Source organism: Biomphalaria glabrata, chromosome 12 (genome assembly GCF_947242115.1).
Source record: "Biomphalaria glabrata chromosome 12, xgBioGlab47.1, whole genome shotgun sequence".
NCBI classification, from domain to species: domain Eukaryota; kingdom Metazoa; phylum Mollusca; class Gastropoda; family Planorbidae; genus Biomphalaria; species Biomphalaria glabrata.
Genome location: NC_074722.1, coordinates 26,304,930 through 26,320,264, shown reverse-complemented (window position 1 = coordinate 26,320,264; position 15,335 = coordinate 26,304,930). Strand labels below are relative to the sequence as shown.

At 34.9% G+C, this 15,335-nt stretch overlaps 1 protein-coding gene across 1 annotated transcript in view; it reads right to left on the bottom strand.

Annotated features, from left to right (window-relative positions):
• The window catches only part of LOC106053670 (lissencephaly-1 homolog), a 20,790-nt gene extending 5,455 nt beyond the window's left edge, over positions 1-15,335 (bottom strand). The window contains exons 1-11 of the mRNA XM_056006655.1: positions 15,186-15,335; positions 13,641-13,783; positions 5,849-5,927; positions 5,658-5,732; positions 5,329-5,535; positions 4,458-4,554; positions 3,666-3,737; positions 2,786-2,888; positions 2,088-2,184; positions 1,026-1,157; positions 544-645 (exon numbers count right to left, since the gene is read on the bottom strand). Coding sequence (XP_055862630.1) covers positions 544-645; positions 1,026-1,157; positions 2,088-2,184; positions 2,786-2,888; positions 3,666-3,737; positions 4,458-4,554; positions 5,329-5,535; positions 5,658-5,732; positions 5,849-5,927; positions 13,641-13,672 — 996 coding nt within the window. The 5' untranslated portion in view covers positions 13,673-13,783; positions 15,186-15,335. The remainder of the gene's footprint in view (positions 1-543; positions 646-1,025; positions 1,158-2,087; positions 2,185-2,785; positions 2,889-3,665; positions 3,738-4,457; positions 4,555-5,328; positions 5,536-5,657; positions 5,733-5,848; positions 5,928-13,640; positions 13,784-15,185) is intronic.

Sequence of the window (15,335 nt, the reverse complement as noted above, 5' to 3'; positions counted from 1 at the left end):
ATTTTACATTGAATAAAAGCATTACCTACAACATTAGACATGAACTTTGTCTCCTAACATAGCAGGACAGCAAATATCAAAATAAAAGATATATGACATATGATTTAAAAATGTGTATAACAACATAAAGTCAAATTTGAAAGTCTTTTTCATTATGTACATGAACAAACATGGATAAAATAATCTTATCTATTACAGAAATTACTTCAAAAAAAAAAAGAAGATTATTACGTCCTACGCATTTCATGTGTCAATCTAGTCATGCATGTTAATCAATGACTTTAACTCTCCTAAGTCATTGGTTTTCCTGACTGATTCAGGCAACCTGTACCATTTTCTAATGGCACTAAGGGAAGAAGAAGCACTTGTACGAATTTGTTCTAGCATATGGAATAAGAAATGTGTATCTTTGTGTCTTTCTGAATAAATAATTGAACCTGCAGCTTGGTGAATGAGCCTGCCAAGTAGCTGACAGACAAACAAACAAAACAAAACAAAACTTCATTGGTAAGAGTGGTGTCAAACAAAAAAATGAGAACATACCAAAGTAAAGAGACAAATTCCTACACTAACATCCCACATTTTTATAGTTTTATCTCTGGATCCAGACAGCAAGAATGGACCTGATCGTTTGGCACTCTTACTCTGGAACAAAAGTAATAATATTTCAAATATAATATAAAAAAAAATTTATTTAAGTCTATGGACAGTTGAATAAAATCTTTATTGGCAGTTGAAGTTTATTTATAAATTTTAAAAGTGCAGTCGTTTTAAACTAACAAAAAAAAAAAAAAAAAAAAATAAGAATGAGAAAGAACATTGTAGGATTAAAAAATTTTTTAAACAATTTTTGAAAACTTATCACAGAATTGGATAAGTTAAGAAAATGACCTTCCCCCAAAAAAACAACAATTGTATGCAAGACAACCTAGATTTAAATGTAATATAATTCAATAAATTACTCCAGAATTTGGAGTATTGACATAACAGACATAGCATAAAAATTAACAAGTGTGCATAATAACCTCTGTCCCTGCAGCATCATTGATAGCTGGCTGTGCTGAGTCAGGAGCCCAGGCAATACATTCCACAACATGCTCATGTTCTCTGAGCTCTGCTTTGCACTCTTTAGTGGCGGTCACCCAAACTCTGACAGTCTGGATACAAAAGAAAACTTAGATTGACATTCATTTTTGTTATTGTATATGAACATTTTTCAGACACCAATAAAATGAACATTTTAAAAAATATTAACATCATTAAAAGCCGAAGTTAATTGTATACATTATAAACCTTAAAATGCTAATGTCAATTTTTTTTTATCCTGAAGTCATTTCACACATTTAATGAACCCTAAAACCATGCATCCATGATGCTTAAAATTTTGTGATAAATGTGTGAACCACTAATATTTATCATAGGTTATTATTAATAGCCATTGGTCTTTATAAACTTCATGTTCAGATATTATTTCTTATTTTTTAAGCCGCACACATTAACCACATCAAAATGAATTTCAACAAAGAAATAGGTCTAGACCTACTAGGGGCATCAATTTACTTGTTTCTCAAATTTTTACCTGGACAATGGCAAGAACAATCAGCTTTTAATCACAGCCATCTTCCCTTTTAACAGGGAACCCCAGACTAATGCACCTTTACAATTTAGAAACTGCACAAAATAAATCTATTGGAATGTAAGTGACATTGTTCTGACAAGAAAGGTTCACACTCAACAATTCAGCAAGTAATGTTTGACACATAAAACTAATTACAAATTTGTTAAATGTACATCTTGTAGGATGCAAACATTTTTTAAAAATTAAAACTCTATGATTCAATCAGACTTGAGTTAACTAGGGCTTGGCTAGACCTAAAAAATGGGAAGTGAGGATATTTGTATAGCTCTACCTATCTCCAAACTGGTGATAAAAAAAAATTGGTTGAACCTCTGTGAGTAAAGCTAGTTGTCTAAAATGGACAAAAACGTATCAAATATAAATCTTGGTCACTATTACCTAGTATATAAACATGTAATAATACACAATTAACCTTATTATTTTATTTTTTGAACATAAAAAAATCTACCTGATCATTAGAACAACTGGCCAGAAGAGATCCATCCTGATAAACTCTAACCATTCGAACCCAGTCTCTATGACCAGTGTAGGTTTTGACACAATAACTGTGAAATAGAGCAAATATGGTGTCAACAACTGAATGGAAAGCAATGTGATGGTGCGATTGATTTATGTTCTCAACAAAAATAATTTCACCAGAAATCTTTGGTAAGATCTTTGAGACTAATTTCATGTAGCATTCTTTAGGCCAAAAGATATAATGATCTTGGCATTCCTTCCATAGATTAAGTATCAGAAAGAAGAAAAAGACAAAGAACATTGAAAAACTAAGATCACAATGAATGTATGAGACTTCAAGATAGAGAAAAAAACAAAAAGGAATGTTCAGCAGATCTGATAACATGCTCTAGCTAGAAGAAATGCAGAGCCAAGCTTCTGTATGGTTCAGAGCTTTGAGATAAACATTATGTTTTAGTCATTTTATTTATTCCATTTAAACTCAACCACATGATGTTTCAATGTCTCCTTAAACATCAATTCTTTCCTTTCATCAGATGGAAAAAAAACTTTGACCATATAAAATGTTCAAAGACATCCAGGTTAAAATAAAAAAAATTGTAAGGCTTTTCTTTAGACAGCAAACATGTCAGATAATGTCCAACATAAATAGATTACATGTAGAAACAAGATAAATGAAAAACTTACCCGGTGGCAACTTCCCACATTTTAATTGTTTTGTCTCGAGATGAAGACACAACAAAGTCTCCAGATGGCATGAAAGTCACACTTGAGACATTATGATCATGACCTGTACAGCACAATATATTTATATATTGTATTTCTCATTTAAATAAAAAAAAACATGATGCACAAACAATAAACGCAGATATACGCTGGTTAATCACAGACATTATTCTTGGTGCTACTGTTGCTGTTTGGTTTAATCAGTTCACCATGTGAAAGGGAAGACAAACAACTAAGACACCGGGAAGCTTTGATGTCAAAGACAACATCAGTGGTATTTAGTTCAACAAACCAATGTTTTTGATATGTGGCTCAAACAAAAACTCTTCACACAACTTCCTACTTGTAATGATTGATGAAGTTCAAGTGGTACAGCAAGTTGCTCATAGTCCAGATTGAAGGCCTCAAAGTAAAATCCAGGGGAAATCAAGGATTTTTTTGTAAAAGATTAACAACATACTTACATAGCTTTGTTGTACATGTTTTGGATGTTCCTTTATAATTGATTGTTACATCCTAGCTCAATCCTCCCACAGGATAAAGGGAGGGGGGTCAAACCTAGTTGCTCAAGACAACAGTCCAGAGCTCTTACCACATGACCAGGCAGACAATCTTGCCTGAGATCAACATTTATTGGCAGAAGTCAAAGCAGTGGGTTTGTTGTACAGCCACATGAAATCAACAAAACCATATTCTTTGTTTTAAAATGGAAACTTCATTTCCATATTGTAATAGTTGCTTACAATGACTTTTTATTGTTTCAAAATAATACCAGGTGACTACTACATGGGATGTACAAGAAAAATACAAAATATCTAAGTATATAGAAAGCTGTACTAACCCATCATAGTTTTGATACACTCATATCCATTGAAGTCCCAGATTTTTATACTGAGATCAGCTGAACACGAAACTGAAAGCATAGAAAATAAAGTCAACTAAATTACACTTTCTTTTTTGTACAATGAATTCATAAAGATTTAAGCCTTATTTTTTTTACTATACCACATCACATTAACAGATTCATCCGCCTCTAATGCTGTAGGCCTTATTATTGTTACAAATAATATATAAATATTATATATATATATTACTTCTATAAGTACTGTTTTATTGGCCATTGTGTATTCAAAAGTTGCAAAGATTTTGTTACAATAATATCTTAAAATGATCAATGACTCATTCATATAAAAATAGCTATAGCCTTGAAACTGGTTCAAACTTGATAACTACACGTGTTACTATTCAAATCTGTGTCAATGTTTATTAATGAAATAAACTAGATTGGTTGCTTCCAGACAATTTTTGTATACCAAGGTGAACTAATAAAAATAATAGCCTCTAAGAATTAATAAGACACCCTTGGTCATAAACTGAAAGTGCAATGTATATGGTGTATTTAAACCAAAACTGTCATGGTAATTCGTTTCAATTCTGTGCCTGAAAAGCTTCCAAAATATTGAGTAACAAGTCTTCGTTAATGAGAACTGGTCTGGTTTCCGAAGCTGATGTCTCAGGCACTGTGCCTGGGGCCAGTTGCCCGAGTCCTCATCCCAAAAGGACGGGTTTGAAGAGAAAGAACTTAAATTTGTAAAGAGAAAAATAATAATATACATAAATTACAAACTGTTACCTAAAAACTTTCCTGCACTATCAAAAGCAACATCTTGAACAGAGTCTGTGTGACCTTTTAATGTTCTCTCATAATCTCCAGTTTCATAGTCCCACACCTTGAAAGAAAAAAATATATCAGGATTAAATGAACCTTATAAAACAAGCACAACAAAATTAAGGTTTACTTTTATACCAGCAATATTGGAGATTTTCACACTAAAAGTTAATCACAAAAATCTGCTCTTTGATTTTTAAGGTCATGTTTAACTCTTTGACACCGGAGTCATTGTTCACATAGGGAATTAATATTTTTACCCTTTCAGGGCGAGAAAAAAATGCTTTGATTAAAGTTTTTTTTATAACTTCTTTATAAACATTTTAAATAAATAAAATAGACACGTTCCGCTAATTCTCCATGTAGCTACCACTGATCCTAATTAATACAAATATTTGTTTTATGAAAAGTATTCATACTTTTACAAAACTTTATAGAGAACAGATTTAAAAACACATAATGATTGGAGGCGCTGTTGCTGAGCGGTAAAGCATTTGGCTTCCGAACCGGGGTTCGAATCCTGGTGAAGACTGGGATTTTTTAATTTCGGGATCTTCGGGCACCTCTGAGTCCACCCAGCTCTAATGGGTACTTGACATTAGTTAGGGAAAAGTAAAGGCGCTTGGTCGTTGTGCTGGCCACACAACACCCTTGTTAACAGATGACCTTTACATCATCTGCCATATAGACCACAAGGTCTGAAAGGGGAACTTTACTCTTTTTACATAAAATACTCATTAACCTGTGATATAGATATTGGTGAACTTAACAGCATCTGCTCTTTAGGTCTTGATGTGATTTACTTTTATTGTAAGTGAAGATAGGTGAGACTTACCCTGATTGTGGCATCTTCACTGCACGAAACCATCAGATTGAAAACTGGATGAAACACAACCCGTGTGATTGGACTGCGATGTCCATTTAAACTATAGCGCTCAGGGGGTCTAGGAATCCACTCGCTAGGAGTACGTCTGTCTCTGGTAGGAGCGCCACTGTTTACTTCCTCCTCTGCTTCTTGTAACTTTGTTTCCAGGTCCATGACCTTGTTAGAAAAATGTTACAAAGTTTAAATAATGAAATATAAATGTAGTAGGTACATAAAATAAAATAACTATTACATCAAGTTGATTTCTCTTTAATCAATTGAGTTTAAACTTTCTTTACCTTTTTCTGTAATCTGATTACTGAAGTCCATCTTTTCTCTAGTAATCCACTGAATTTTTTCTCTAGTTCTTGAGGCTATAAAATTAGTGTTTCAAAGTTGTTTAAGAAGAACTAAAGCTTTTACTCTCTCTAGAACATGTACAGTGAACCAATTCAAATACAATTAATTTACTAAGACTTTATTATCTTACCATGCCTGCCTCTTTCTGAAAATGTTCCAAAGCACCCTGAAAGCCATTGCTGTACAGGTAATCTGCAATTGCCTTGTTTCTGAAGAGAAAAAAAGTATGAATTTATGTACATTTCAAAAGGACTAATGTTTTTTCAAGAATTTAAATATGTTTTTTTTTTCTCATTTAAAAGCTTTGTGCCTGGTGCTGCTTTTCATTTATGTTCAATTATGTATGTATCATTCATTTGTTTCAGCACCTTGCTCAACATTGATATGTAGGAAACATTCATGTTTGGAAATCAGAAACTATGAAATACAAATCATTGATAATCACAAATATTATTGTCCTCCAGACAAAATGTATATATATATATATATATATGATGACATCCAATGCACAAAGTCCAGCTTTTTGCTTGCCTGAATAAAAGATCAACATGAACATATTGCAGGATTTTCAGACATGTAGACGAGAAATTTACAAATTGATAGTTTTTAACATGAAAAGTAAATATGTTGGAAAAACATTTGATAGATACACATTATTTTGACTAAGAAAAAAATCTACAATTAAATAATATTTTTTAAAAATACTTTAAACCTAACCCTATCATGATTATTATTAGAAAACAGTATCACCAGTACTCTTATTAGTAAATACTCTAGAATTCCTTTTTGTTTTTTAAGGTGTATTTGTATGAAAAATAATCACTGAAAATAAATTTTAAAACCAAATGGGCTTGCAACAAAATAAGGTGAAACTGAATTTTCAAAAGCCCTTTGTAGTTGTTGTTGTTTTTTGAGACAACATGATAGACAAGCAGACTAAACAAAACTAATAGCCCTTTCAAGAACTGCTACAAAAGAATGTTGTAAATACTCTAGCACTTGAATGAATTCAAGCTATTACATGAAATAAGAATGGTATGGATGAAGAAGCCCTACATCTCAAACTCAATCCAATGAACTGTATCCCTCTACTTGTCTGCAAAAGTCTGAGATTTCACAAGGCATTCTAGCTTTGTTGTCTCTCAGTGATCAAATAAATGGAAGTTTGGTAACTTTGATACAAGCAAACTATTTCTGCCCATCTTAAAATATTTGTAACACAAGTTTGAAATAACTGGAGTTTAATATACAGACACATTTTGTAAACAAAGTAGGACTGTAATGTGCCTATGGACCTTTGTACATAGAACTTCAATGATAAAGTGTGAAATGAAGGTTACAATGATAAAGAAATAAAGAAGAAAAAAAAGGGGGGGGGGGCAAAGCAGTAAATTTCTTCAGACAAGAAGTGTGCAGCGCATGTAGCTGTGACGTCATTCAAGTATCAATGAAGACTATCGGACAGTGTTTAGCATCAAGATTAGACAACCACCTTTCCTCTCCCCTTTCAGCTCGCTAAAACTGAGCGTAACTTTCTAATCATAGCTCATAACTCTCCAAGGGGAGACAAAACCGGGCAGACGGCTTAACTAAAAGAGGCCTGCGTTAGTCATCGTTTTGATTAGGCTTTGGCCTTAGCTCACGCCCTGAAACTATTCCTCGGTGATCTGGAGTTACCTCCCCCTCACCCAATCCAACGCATAACACACCAAGTATGATTTGCGAGCCGCTACACTTACACTTGTGTGAGCCGTGGAACGGAATGTCATTCAGCAAGCAGGTAACTCTCCCCCCCACCTTTCCCGTTTTTTTCTCAAGTAGATCTAGATTGAATGTATCTATATAAGCATACAATGGACTCGATGTCAACAGACAGCAAACGACTTCTGTAATGTGTACGAAGCGCGGCCTTGTAGATGCAATCAGATAAGACACACACACACACAATCGATACACAAACTGAAGAAAAAATGGGAGAGGGGGATTGATACTCAACGTGAACACTATCTTCGTATATTATAGAGAGTACAATGACATCTCATTGATAGCTTCAGTCACAGTGAGAACGAAACGTGAATATTTGAGCGATGAAATATTAGTTTCTGCTTTATCCTAGCTAAACCACAACTCCGCGCAGTCTTTATAACATGCGATAACAAACGCGTGTACTTTAAAACAATGACGTAAGTGTCGTACTTAGAATAGATCTTCCCGCGTCGCATAGGGCGCAATGTGTCAGTCCCCGAAGATGTTTACAGTCTTCCCACCTGGTGTCCACTAGGTGGATTAAGAGTCTACAACTTATATAATCCAAAGTGAGACTTTTCATAAGACTAAACACTTCAGTAAAGGAAAATCCCTACAAAATATAGACGGTTTAGCAAAACAATGAGATTAGCCAGTAATACCCAAGCCCCCCCCCCCTTCTTTTTTAAAATACTACACAGTTTCTTCCCAATATGAAGCAGGTGTAGCTTTGTACTTTGTGGTATCACATCCTATGATTTTTGACAGACATTTAGATATGCACCCAATCCGTCTTTGTGCAAACGATGCCTTCAAGTGAAGCCCCCGACACACAGCGTCCACTTACAAAGAGTACTTCCATATCTCAAAAGAACATCTCCAGATTTTAAAGTGTTAGTAAAGTAAGACTGTTCGTGGGAACAATTAATTACACTGATATAAAGATAGGAAAGAAAAAAAAAGGGGGGGGGGGGTAATAAAGCTGCACATAACGTTTGAACAACTTGTTGATCCTATTACATGTCGTATATCCAACAACAGTTATCGTGAATACAGGGACTAGATCAGTAGGTGAAGTCCCGCACCTAGAAGTCCTTGGCCAGCGCGGTTAATTCCAATGCTTCGAGGCCAGCTCAATGAGTCCCCCGCCCCTGCCCAGACAAGTACCTATAAAAACTGTAGGAAACACTCAAGGACGTCCTAATACTCCGAATAGAAACATCTCAGCCTACACTAGGACTCATGTTCCACTGCCAAGAATCAGTCTCTCTCCATTTTAGACCATAAATTAGTAGGCTAATGATCATTGCCACCAAGTTTTGTACAAAAAAATGATAATAACAACAATAATAAAAATAATAAACAGGTATTCAAATGAATCAGCAATTTTAAAAAAAGGACACTATGTTATCTGATAACTAACGCCAAAGAATAAAACATGTCAATAACGCCTGTCAGTGATTATATTCAGTTCAAATAATGTTTAGTTATATTGATCAACTAAGAAGGGAAAAAAGTTTAAGTTTCTGGACACACACTTAACATTACTTGTACGTATTCCTTTATAAATCTAGAACGACACATTGATATCATTGCAAAACATAATAAAAACATCTCTTATATCATTTCGACCAACCTTGAAAAAAAAAGGGGGGGGGCTTAAGGCGCCCTTCATACGAACCAAGATTTGGCTTGGGGTTATTTTGATTTGAGTTGCATGTGTAAAGTAAATGACGGCCTTCACTGGCCTATTTGCAGTACCATACTTTCAAGTGAAATCTACTACTCTGTGTGTGTATGTCAGTGCAATGACCCGAACCTTTTCCTCTTTGTGTTGATTGAGTCTTGCGTCACAAGCACAGAGTGTATGCAGTCCACGCTCTATGCTTTATTTATTCCAAGGTGCCTGGCAAGCAATAATAACTAAGTACCACTGAATTGGGTTCAGTCTTCGATGTCTAGGTGTGGGTCAGGGGGAACACTATCGCAATATAATCTAGATCTCTTTTTTTCTGAGTAAATTAGATGGGGTGGTGAAAACGTTGGTCCAAGCGATGGCTGGGAGAATGCGAGAGGCTGTGGCACATGTTGCTGGTGTTATTAAATGTGATCACAGACACCACAAGAACACGAAGCAATTCAAACAAAATGAGCGCTGAAGGAAAAGATAAAAACCGTCGACTAGCAGCTACACTATTGGTGACACAATCCAAACACTAAAAGGCCACCCTACTTTGACCTACTTTTTCATTTATCCAAGCATTACCCCCCGTTTTAACATTCCTATAACGCGCGGGAGAAACATTAAATCCAACACATTCAATTGGGAATACAAAAGGCTGTATTGTCAGATAACAGCAGGAGAAAAAAAAAAAAACGAAGATAAATGGGGGCGCCAACACTTCAGAACAAGGGGCTCTGACTTAATTACTTGTTCTCACTACACCAATATACCCCCGTTTAACCCGAGCCTCTTTTCAATGCTAGCGGCCATCAATAACCTGGACGGTGACACACCAATTAAGGCAGCGTCCTGAGACAACTGCCATTCAGCGAGGACGTGTTTGCGATATCAGTGACCATCACGCTTGACCATTCTTGCAGCTTTAAGACATGGATGACCACTAGACAACAATGCTTTACCGACACTAAAGGCTCAAAAGTTTGGACGAATGAGACTTCAACTAGAACGACACGGCCATCTCGATAGCGTGCACGACAATTAGATCTAAGTGCGAGCTGACCTGATCGATATCACGGTGCTTTAGCCTAGCCGCTGAAGTAAGGATATCAATGCGAAATACAAAAATAGCCATTGAACTATCTATAAGAATAACAATTCTACTCTACGCATCAGTGATGACATTCAGTGGCGTAGCTGAACTCTAAAGATACTCAGCAAATATATTTAGATAACCTCTTCCTAATATTTTATTTTAAATGAATTTTGGTCGTTTTGACAGGAAGAGGGGGAGGTTTCCAACGTCATGACCCCCCCCCCCTTTTTTTTTACCGATTAGATACACCAATTAAGAAGTAGTGATCATAATTATGAGTAAAATGTATTTTTTTTTAATTAAATGTAGACCTTTAACATTACATATCCTGAAGTCGATTTTTCGATTCAGTTACGGTGGTATTGGCTAAATTCTTGTTAGAATGAAGACAGCGTAGTGATTAATCCATGGATTAGATGAGAAGAAAAACATGATGGTAAAAGATAATGTACAACTTAGTAGTAAACCTCAATAGCCTCCCTTTCAAAACCAAACAAAAGAATTCCTGTAGTAGAAAAATAAAAGGTATAGTTTTTGTAGCGCTCATATGTAGGAAAATCAGTTGTATGTTCTTTGCTACCTAGCGTTGCTGGGGACTAACTACGTGTGTATGAAGAGAACATGGAGTCACTGGAAGCTTTGAACAAATAAACCATGGCGTATACGGGAGAGGGGAAGGGAGAATAGATCACATGTATAGTGTGCTTTTAAAACATCACATTTACTAGCGGTGTATACTAACTGCCACCTTTTATGTTATCTCATTACAGCACACAATTAGTGGATGTGGACCAAAGAAAGCACCACAGCTCTCACCACGAATGCTTGTCACAAGTTATGAACTAAGCAGACGACGCGACACGCGGATTTTCGAGAGAAACAATGTAAAGCATTACACAACCGTAGTGTTTGTCTGCCCTTGTCATCTGATGGCTTTAGTAGGGGCCACAGCTACTGAACTAGTCAATCTTATCAGCCCCAAAAGGCTGATCCACAGTTGAAAAGTTTAGTCATTCATACCAGAATGTAAATCTAGGTTATAGGTCTACATAGGAGAACGAGGGAGGCAGTGACCAGAGAGATAGGAAAGACTGATTGCCTTCAAATAAAATGTGTTGACTGTTGATCTAGCCCTAGCACTCATCCAATCCAATAATGTAGTGTCAACAAAGATGACATGAGTGAAAGAGGAATGAGCTTTATTTCTCCATTAAAAGTTGTCCCTATTACCATTTTTTTTATTATAAAAATTACAATGTCTATTCCTAGAACCTACTTCTATCAAACTATTGCACTGTCACATAATGCACTGGAAGTTAGAACTAAAAGTGACTATGATAAGCCATTTAACTGTTTTGTGAATGAAAAATATATACCTATGTATGCATTTATGTCAATTTAAAAAAAAATCTTTTTACAGTTACACCTTAAAACAAAAAAAAAAAAGATTTTTTTTTTTAAATCCATCACAAGTGTTCAAAAGAAATAGTAAATGGCAAAAAGCTACAGAACAAGAAATAAATGTTAAGAAGGCTAGGTAAAAAGGAAATGCCAATACAGACAAGAATGTATTCAATACCTGCACATGGGCTGAACAAAGCATTAAGCATCAATGTATCTTATGTATTGACTAATGCTCAGGCCAAGTTATTGATCACACCCCACCTTCTCTATACCCTCACTAGGCAGTGACTCAAGTTAATTACAAAACAACATGATTCCCAATGGTCTCACTGACAGATGCTATACATGCGAGATTCATTCTGATAAACACATGGGACATTGCAATGTCTTCAATGCTCCATAGAGATTAGTACCCAGAATAGTGTAATGTAAACATCAACCAATAATATTTTGCAAGGTAAACATAGAACTGGTCAATCAAGACATAGCACATCTATAGACATGTTTTGTATCAAGACAGAGCACTATAGAGTTTTTAAAGATGTCTGTTCTCTTATGTGAATTTTTTTGCGTTTGAGTCCTTGAATTTAGTTGTAATCACATAAAATTGCCAATAAAAAGTAAAAAAAAAAGCAGTCTTAGTCAAAATGTTTTTAATAAAGAGAAGCCATTTTAGCATTTATAATGTGGACATACCACTGTAACGTTTTGTAATGTGGACATCTATCTATTTATATAATTCTCTTCATGGCTCAAGAGTTTGGACAAGAAGTAAAGGAAAGATCACTCTTTTATTTCTGCAAGTCAGACTAGAGTTACCCTACGAAAAAAAAAAAGGGGGGGGGGGAACAAGTAGTATTCACCCATCACAAAATAGCAGGGCCGGACTTAACCGTTGAGACCAAGAAGTCATGAAAAAATCACTCTTTTTTATTTCTACCCCACGTAGTTTCAGCGACGAAAAAGAGGCGCCGGGGGGGGGGGGGGGGGAAGAGAACAAGTAATCTACTCTGTAATCACCCGTCACCAAATAGCAGGGCCAAACTTAACCATTGTGGGGCCCTATGCGAAACAGAATTCGTGGGGCCCAGTTTGGGTAGGGATACGGATTATAAGTGATAATTAAGAGTTTATATTAGAAAATACATTCGTCTTTGCATTTTCTTCATTCTTTACTATGTACAGAATTACTTTACAAGCCTTGCGTGTAGCAAAGTCATACAGTATATCTTAAAAATTCTATTACCTACATAGATCACGCTCAATAGCAAAAATTACCAAATGTTGCAATCTATCTACGAGAATTGTTGACCTCAAGTAATTCTTCATTAGTTTGAGGCGCGAGAAGCTTCTTTCACCAGTTTCCAAAATTAAAGGATAATGTCGTTTTTTTAATCGTAGGATTATTGAATGACACCCCAAAATGACAATTTTTGTGTATATATTTCCGGAGATTTGTATGAGTTTTCAAAAGTTTTTAATAATTTCCAGAGACTTCCAGGACTTTTTCGTATATTTTGCAATTTCAGGAGATTTCCAGGAGCTATAAGTTATAAAATGGTTTAATTTAATAATTTATACACCTAGAATTAGCACGGGCCCTATGAAAGTGCGTGGATCACTGCAGTCGCATAGGTTGCAGTGACCTAAGACCGGCCCTGCAAAATACCTGCATATGCTACGCCGCCAGTCAACTAGTATTACTATGATGTAACTTAAAATGTTTCAGGATCCTGAAATAAAAAATCCCAGTCTTCACCAAGATTTTTGCCCAGGACACCCTGGTTCAGAAGCCAGGCGCTTTACCAGTCAGCCAACGCGCCTTCACTCATTTTAACTTATAAAATAAAAATGTATTGACTTTTTATATCCAATATATTTTGTTCATGCTTAGGGTCATTTTCTTTGTAACATTTTCCCACCTAATGGAAAAGATAAAAATAAAAAAAATGCAGAGAGAACATAAATAAAAAATGTTTGTTTAAATCTACTCACAATTCATCCTTTTGCCTTTGAGACAAAACCATCTTGAATAATCCCAAGATATGCTTTAATTAATAAAACAATACCACTTTAATATCACTCGAAACTTCAGGGAAGATTTAGCAGCAGTTGTCCATCATATAAGATTGTAGCACCTGAAAACAGAAAGTACAAATATATATATATTATTCATTCTTTATTTTATTGTTCTAATTATTTTCATTGTTTAAGATCGTTTTTATTAGTAATTATTAAAATTCTTATTATAATATTATAGAAAGGACTCATTAGTTAGAGATGAAAAACTGAAACCTCTGCTGCCTTGCAGCGATATATCCAATGATGGGAAAGGCTTCAGGAGTCAACCTTAAGGAAAAATCATGGTCTTAGGCAGTTTGCAGCACTCAATGCCATACGGACAGAGCCTGCAACGCACTTGCTGTTCCTTTTGGATACAGCAGCTGCCCATAGAGGTGAAAACAGCTGTAATGCTGTGTGGGTGACATCCTTCCAATCATAGCCAATGCCAATGCATTAATCTCATTTCCATAAGATGATCCATATTAGTCGTATAAATTAATATAATTAAAATAATAGTTATAGCTCTAGATGTAGTAGAGCTATAACAATTTCACTAGAATGTGACTAGATTATTTGATTATATTATACATTAAATTTAAATACATTATCTATATAGTAAGGTAGGAATTGATAGGCTAATAGGATTAAATCGTGAGGTTTTTTCCTAAATCAAGAATAGACTCTACTAGAGTCTAGATATATCTACATACTATGAATATGATATAGATCTATAGACATAGATGACAAAGTCAAAGTGGTCATCATCGAACCACGATGGACGAACTATATTGTCTATATATAATATAGAATATAGATCTAGAATCTAGATCTATATTTATAATTAGATTCTAGTATAATAATATAAATCTAGATCTAGATAAAAGCTAGATATATCTAGTTCAGTACTATTTTACTTTTAGATCTAGAATCTAGACACGATCTATTATAATATAAATTCGCCAGTCTCTAGATCTAGATATATAACATACATACACAGGCTACAGGGGCTACAGTGGACTAGATAGATTCATTTAGATCTAGTTGATTTAGATTCAAATTCAAAGTAAAAAGATTCTACACCCGTAACTACTAGATTCTAGTCTAGCTAGTCTAGCTGGCGTAACACATAACACCCTACTCTACTTACTACTACTAGTACTACTGACTACTGTCACTACACAGTCACCACAGTGCATTAATGATTAAACAGTTAAACACTAATAAGTTTGAGTTACAGTAATTTGACTTAATTTGAGTAATGAGTAACTTAAACTTACACTACACTTCACTACAGACTGAGACTACACTGTAACTGAGTGTAACAACACTTAGCACTACTACAGTACAGTCCTACATTCCTACAAGTAACTACAGTGTCTACAGTAGTCTGAGTAGTACCAGTAGTCAAACAGTGACAGTCAGAGTTCTAGATCAAATTAATACTAGATTTATAAATAATTAGACAGTCTAACTTACTTAAAATGTGGATACACTATAGATTCAAGATATCAGAGGAGAATAATTAGAAAATCGAAATGTTAATTTGTAATGTGCTAGAACACGTAAACTACAATCTTCCCTAGGACATTAAATTCGCGCATACAGTCTGCGCTTTTCCGGAAACAA